General features: G+C 47.5%; 1 protein-coding gene across 3 annotated transcripts; it reads left to right on the top strand.

Moving 5' to 3' along the window:
- Positions 1-769: 769 nt before the first annotated feature.
- LOC138381857 (uncharacterized) lies at positions 770-6,458 on the top strand. 3 transcript variants are annotated; one of them, XM_069466455.1, is made up of 2 exons: positions 770-1,092; positions 5,675-6,458. In XM_069466455.1, exons 1-2 carry the CDS (start codon positions 1,065-1,067, stop codon positions 6,100-6,102), a joined length of 456 nt encoding a protein of 151 aa, XP_069322556.1. In that variant the 5' UTR covers positions 770-1,064; the 3' UTR covers positions 6,103-6,458. The 3 variants fall into 3 exon arrangements, 2 of the variants coding, with proteins under 2 accessions (XP_069322556.1, XP_069322557.1); XR_011233181.1 differs by lacking the exon at positions 770-1,092 and adding an exon at positions 4,947-5,101; XM_069466456.1 differs by lacking the exon at positions 770-1,092 and adding an exon at positions 4,953-5,151.
- The last annotated feature ends 625 nt before the right edge of the window (positions 6,459-7,083 follow it).

The raw sequence follows: 7,083 nt of genomic DNA, 5'->3' as shown, positions 1-7,083 counted from the left end.
TACGGCCCACTTAGTGGCCGGAAGAAACCCGAGCAAAACCGAGCGACCTCAGAATTCGACAGGGGAGGAGGAGGACCTGAAACTACACTCTCACATGGCCTGTCAGTCCCCCCACCCCACCATACCAACATCTGATCACGGGTGATTTTGCTTACGTGTGTATTTCAGATTAAGGATTTATTTATTTATTTATTTAATCCTTTAGATCTTCCCATCCCATAAAAAGACTTAATTCCTTTCCAGGGAGAAGGGTTCACAAAAAAGGCTCCATTTTAAAGCAGTGGGGGATCATATGACTGTGACCTTGACGTGTGAAAGGGGGGAGGGGCTGGTAGATTTGGGCCCAAACCCTAGGCCTCCCTATTTCTGGGACATTCTAGGCCCTCCGTAAGAACACTTACAAGAAGATGGATTTATTTTCAAAGGTTACCATTAGCAGTTCATTCGCTAAAGTTGGGAATTTGGTATTTTTATATTACATGAAATACATGATTTAATTATACTCCAAAAACAAATTAAGGACAGGCCTTCTACACAAATTGGAGGCAGCTAAATGCTCTTTTGTGCCTGCAGCCCTCGGGTTGTTAAAGAGGCTGCTGATGCATGAGAAGTAAGTGACTGATTTAACTCATTGGGATGCAGGAAGCGACCTGCCCTCTTTTGAAAAAAAGCGAGAGAGAGAGAGAGAGAGAGAGAGACTTCGAGCTAGAGAAGAGAAGAGAGGGAGGGGAGAGGAGAGGAGGGAGAAGAAGTGGAGGGAGAGAGAGACAGAGACAGAGAGAGAGAACGAAGAGGAGGGAGGCAGGGAGGGAGACCAAACCCCCGCTTTACTGCGTTGAAAGCTTCTGAATTTCAAGCAGAAAGTAGAAGAAGCCCCATACCGCAATGAGCGTCTTTCCTTGGGCTGCGTGTGCACAGCGTAGACAATGAAACTCTACATCCCCCTCCCCCATTCCCGCTAGGCTAGAGATTCTTGTTTTCGTTCCTTCTCCACGGTGGAAGACGTGTTCATTCAAATATATAGAGATGTGTTGATTTTTAAACAAACAAACAAACGGGCCGAGATGCGGATTATCCAAAGGCGCGCCGGCTGTAAGTACTGTCTTTTCCTGCGTTAGCCCAGCTCTGCGACGCCGGGTGGGCTGGGAGTGTTCGCTTTTAGAGTTGGGTCGCTGCTTGTGTTTTGGCGTTTTTATTCACAGGGGCCGCCTCGAAGCTTGCACATTTCGCACGTGAGCTGGAGAAGTGGTTTTTTGCCCATTGTGGGCGTGCAGAACAGGGTTCGGGTTGACTTGGATGCGGTGACTTGGAGCGGCGGACGGGGGCCGGCGGGAGGCGCCGGGGCGAGGGGTTCCCGCGTCGCGAGCATCCTTGAGAGCGGCCGGCTCAGCTCCGGGCAGTAAGGTTGGTTCCTGGCAATGGATGGAAATCAGGTCACAGAGATCCCTAAGCTCCCGGGCTACCAGACGCTCAAGGGAGACAGGATGGAATTGGAAGGAGGGATCTGAAGAGGAGGGAGGGGACCCGAGTCCCCCCGGCCTAGATTGGAGCCCCGGGCAGGCGCGGACGAGGCCCCTTGGTTTTGGGGACTTATTCTTGCCGGGGTTAGCTCGCTCTTTAGCGTCGCGCCTTTGGTGCGTCTTTTATCTACATCGCAAATAAAGGGTCTGCTTGTGCCGAGGGCTGAGTGAGGGTAGGAGAGTGTGTGTGTCTCAGAGCGCCCAGAAGGGAGAAATTGTGGTTCTGGGAAGGTATTTTTTGGCCTCTAGAAAATGTGCAAGAATTCGGCGGGCCCAGGCTTTCTTTGTGTGGCGGGCAGCGCCAAGCGCTTTGTGCTTCACAAGGAGAAAATGGCGAGTCCTATTGTGTTTAGGCCATTTTCTTCCGGTACAAGGATTTCCCCAAGTTCTAAATACTTTTTCCGAAGAAAGTAGCCTTCCTGTGCCCAGAGAAGTGTGAATCGCCGAGGCTCGGCCCGGTGGCCTGGCGTGAGTACCGACTTCGGTTTAAAACTAGGAGCCTGTTTTCTTGACGTTGAGGTACTTGCATCAAAGCACAGACAGGACGGGTTTGTGCGGATCAGTGTCCTCCAAAGATCGTAGCGACTCTCAGGGTTTCACAAAATAAGTGTCTGTTTATATGTGTTTATATATATACGCATACAAATAACATTTTTTTTCCTGATAATCTGAAGGGGAAAATAAAGGAGGAAAGACAATTAAATTTTTGGAGGGAAGAGAGAATACTTCTTTTCCTTTCTCCTTCCCTCTCCCTCAAGAAACCCCAGGAGAGGTTAAATGTTACTCTAGGGGTCTGCCTTTTGTTTTTTAACCCGAAGATGAAATGTTATTTTGGATAGAGGAATTATTCAGCATCTTAGCTACTAAAGCATATGCCTTCTTTGCTTCCCTAGAAAAGAGTATAGGGTGTTCAAGAAAGGATTTAGTTTAATGCTCTTAGTGCTCTGAGTGTGTGTGTGTGTGTGTGTGTGTGCGTGAGGTATCTATCTGCATGTCTCTCTATAGAGATGTTAATATGGAGAGAGAAAAATGAGAGGGTTGTTTGGCTTTTTAAAAAACTAATTTGTCATTGTAGTAAAATTTTCTGTATTTGTTAAACCATAAATAAAGGTGGGCAAGAATGCCTATACAAGAATGTCAGCGTTACTTTTCTGAAAGCAAAAAAAAAAAAAAAAAGAAAAGAAAGAAAAAAAGAATATTGCAGGTCGAAAAAATATGATTTCCTATTTACTACAATTCTTTGGATCCTTAAGTGGGGTGGTATTTTCATCAACTCAAAAATATTGAAATGCAAACTTTGCCTATCTGCTTCCTGTACTTTCAATTTGGTGACAAATAAAGAAAAATGAAAACAACTGGGATGGGGGAGAAAACTTGAAGCTTATAGAGCCCCCCCCCATCTTTGACATCATCTTAAAATGTTAGGGAGTCAAATTTGTGCAGAAGCATTGTAACTTTCATTTTTCAAAAGGCACTACTAGCTTCTCCCTTCATGTGGATCAAGACCATGGACAGCGAACTAATATTAAATTACTGAGCAAAAAGGACTCTAGTAACATTTTGTGAGACCAGAATGGAAGTTTACATTCAAAATATGTTGGCAGTCAAAAACAATCTTTGTGATTTCTAAAAGGAATTAGACTCTTTTAAAATGTGGCTTTTCAAACTCATTCTACCAAGTTTCAAAGAAACAATGATTTGTATGTTTGGTTTTTACCCTATTTCAAATAATGCATGTTCTTTATTCAATTAAAATAAGATGAAGTCTACCTTTTGTTAGTGGTAAATAACATTTAAATCCTTCTGTTTTAGATGTGAAATGTTCCTTTTAAGGCCTTGAAGCAGAGTGGGGATAGAGAAATTTTACTATTTTAGGCTGGCATTAGCTGAATGACACTAGAGCAAATTAAATTGATTTTTATCAGTGACTGAATTTTTAAATGCATAGAATTGGAAAAATTAAATGCCACTTTGATAGACAAGGATAATATGAATGGAGATATAATCCAGCTACTCCTTTACCCCTGTTTAGGCACTGTAGTCTATAATTGACAGTGCAATGTTGTGGGCAAACATTTATTTTTTTCCAAGAAAGTCACAGTTTTTTTTTTTTTTTCATATATACTGATTAAATTGGGGGCATAGGATTGGTTCAGTGTGGCTCTGAGCTGGAAATCAATTTATTTTGTTTTGTGCATTGTTTGAATTGTCTTTATTCCTTTATAAAATTGAAATTTATTTAAAACCATTTCATCTGTGGGTTACATAACACATTCAAAATTGCTCTTTTAACTTTCTAGTTTCATGTATCTTTTGACTTATTTGGTAACCTGATTTTAAGGTGACCTGTAAAGGCCTGGAAAATCATATAAAGCAAATATAATATGCAAGTTAGAGAAATTAAGATAGTTTATAATTAAATTTAAGTTTAGATATCAATTTAAAGGAATGTCTGGGTTTAAAAAGAAATTAATTCTTGATCTTTATTCATCACATTTGGCTGTAAAGGAAACTGTACTTCTTTGAATGTGCAGCTTTCTGAAATTAAATGCTAGAAATGTTTTGGACACATACAAACGTAGAACACTTTTTTTTTCCTTTGGACAACGTCTTCAAAGTACTTGAAAAGAGTATGCAATGACATTTAATGGTGTCCTGATCAGGACCATGGTGAGGTCCCAGTGGTTCACCAAGTGGTGGCCCAGGGCTCTGGTTGGGACGCAGCGTTAGCTTGGGAGAGAGTCATTGTTTAGAAAGTCACATTCGTCCGGGATGGCATTCGTGGTAAGATTAAGCATAAACCTAAACCTTGACCTAGGGGAAGGATGGCAGCAGGGTTGAGAAGAGGCGATGCGGATAAGCTGTGCTTTTGCTGCTTGCGCACATAATTAAGAGGCGGTCCCTCATCTGGAGTGTGGACTCTGTCCGGCCTAAGGTGCTTATTTTGTTGTTACTTGGCCAACCGAATGTGAGTGAACAAATGCCTGAGAGCTTAAGAGCAAGGATCTAGATGCGATGTCCAGAGGGCTGTCGGCTCCTGTCTCCATTTTAGGAAGAGGAAACCGAGAATGGTGATTTGGGCTTGCTTTGAGCGAGCCTGGGCATTGACAGGAGGATTGTGAGGGGAGGGCTGGAGAGGCTGAAAGCACGACGTCTTAGGGAGCTGTCTTTGGGCCACTGTGTTGGCACCAAGGGGGGTGTAAGCAAGGGCTGGGCTCTTGCCCTTTGCCGTACCCAGGCGCAGCAATTGGGGGCTGCGCGCCTTCTGCGGCTCTTTGGTTTCAAGGACACAGCGAGCTGCTCAGGACTTTGGGAGCCAACATCTGTCTGACTGGTGACGTCAGCAGCCCGTGTAATCCTCTTGTGCTGAAGGCAGATGCCTTATTTGTTTGGCTGGAGCGAGCCATTAATCCCTAATTCTGGATCAGCAAGCGAGGGGGAAAGACCGGACCGCTCCGACCCACCCCCTCCCCACCCCCACCTCCCACCTTAAAGCACCTCATACCACGGAAGCCTCTCAGCCTCCTCTTTCCTCCGCGAAGGCGCTGAGCAGCGATTGAAAACGCTTTGGTCCTCTGCAGGTTTGAGCAGGGCTAGCAGGTCTTTCTCCTTCGAATTTCTAGGGCTATGTGTATATGTAATTCTTTCTCTCATCGATCGTTTCGATTTTCTTGTGGGTTTTGCAGTTTGCAGGGTCCTAAGTGAAGAGGGGTGGAGAATGGAGAGTGAGGGTCTGGCGTGTGGTCTCAGGGAGGGGGCGAGGCTGGGGAAAGCGGGTGCGGGATGCGGGAGCGGCTGACACTGCACGGAAGGACCATCTGCGGATGTGTTTTTACGGTTCCAGCTTCCGAATTCGCTTGTTTGGACGCTGCGGTGTCCGCAGCGCATGGCCCTCTCCTCGCACTTCCGCAGCCGGGACCTGCGCTCACAGCCACCGTGCCGCCCTGCGGGCCTCGGGCTCCGTGAGCCGCGGGTCCCTTCTGCGCCGCGCTGAAGCCTGGAGACCGAGGTCGCGACCAGCCAACTGGGGTCCTGTCCTCTGGTCGCCTTGTCTCCCTCCAGTGCTCCCTCCCGCCTCGTGTCCCTTCTCTGCAGCCTCCCCCTCCTCCCTCCCGTCTCCCTCTCTAATACTGCGCTTTGATTCTGTTTTTCAGGGGCGCGTTCTGGGGTCTCTGCATTAAGACCGGCTCTCCGCGCTCTCTGCCTTCCTCGGACGCTGGAGCGAGAGCTGGCCTTTCCCTTGGGCAGACCGCGCTGTAGGGGACGCCGTGAAAAGAGCCGCTGCGCCCGCTGCCTCCAGCCCGCTGCGCAGAGGGCTCCGCCCGTAGAGGTCAACTCCCCTCATCCCTTCCTCTCTCCTGCTCGCCCTCCCTCCGCCCGGCCCAGGCGCTTCCAGCCTCCCGGCTCTTGCCGCAGTCTGAGGAGTGCGCGTCCGCTGCGCTGCCCTGAACTGAACCCCGAACCGGGCCCAGACCCGAGGTCGGCGCTCCCAGGCAGTGGGGAAGCCTTAGCGAGCAGCCTTTTCTCTCTGCAGCAAAACGGTAGCCAGACCAGATGGGCCGCCCAGCTCTCTCGGGACTAGGCAGGTGCAGTTGAGTTAATTTTTCCGCATTACAAAGAAAGATGACCCAGGCCGCCCTTGGACTCTCATCTTTTCCCAAAATCTCGCAACCAAAACCGCGGTAACGTAATCAGAAGACACAGAGAAGAGGCATATCTGTGTGTTTATCTTACTTGCACACACGCGTGCTTATTTTCCCTTTTGTATGCTAGATTTCATCCCCTACAGCAAGAAATGATTGGCAAAGGTTTCTGCAGCAGAACACGCAATGGCGCGGTCCTTAAAAACCTGCCATTCCTTACAAGTGCCTTAGTAGGGATTCAGGGCGAACCAACTGGGTTAATTGCCTCCACTAAAATAACACGATTACAAAATTAGATCTGTACCAGAGGGGTAATTAACTTGATCCACGCCGTCATTTGAAAACTAGATTTATAGGTGTATGTATGTGTTTAGGTGTGTAGTAAATGGCATGCAGATATATGCATATGCATACGCAGACACATGCATCGTCTACACTTGCACGGAACAGCCTAATTAACAGCGATTCTGGCAGATGTGGCAGGAGGCGAGCTGAGACAGGAGCTGGGCTCATGAGTTATGACTCTGGGGGTAAGGACTCAGAGCTGGGGGCGGAGGATGAGCTGGGAAAGAAGTGTGGTAGTTACAGTGGGTCTGTTATTTTCCGGATCAAGATCAGAGACTCTGCCCTCCGTGTTCACAGCGGACCTTGATTTAATGTCATACAATTAAGGCACGCGGTGAATGCCAAGAGCGGAGCCTACGGCTGCACTTGAAGGACACCAGAGCATCTCAGGGTCAGACAGGGGAAAAGGCAATTGCAGGGGATTTGGGGGGTGGTAGAATGAACCCAGCCCTTGCCCTACAAAGCCCCCTGAATTGAGTCCAGAATCAGCCAAGTGTTCGAAAGTGAAAGGCTCATACTTTTCAGTTGGAGCCTCAGAAATCCGCAGGCGAATCTCCAAAGGAGATTTTAGGGGA

Source organism: Eulemur rufifrons, chromosome 3, assembly GCF_041146395.1.
Source record: "Eulemur rufifrons isolate Redbay chromosome 3, OSU_ERuf_1, whole genome shotgun sequence".
In the NCBI taxonomy this organism is placed as follows: Eukaryota; Metazoa; Chordata; class Mammalia; order Primates; family Lemuridae; genus Eulemur; species Eulemur rufifrons.
This window is presented reverse-complemented; position numbering and strand designations above follow the sequence as displayed.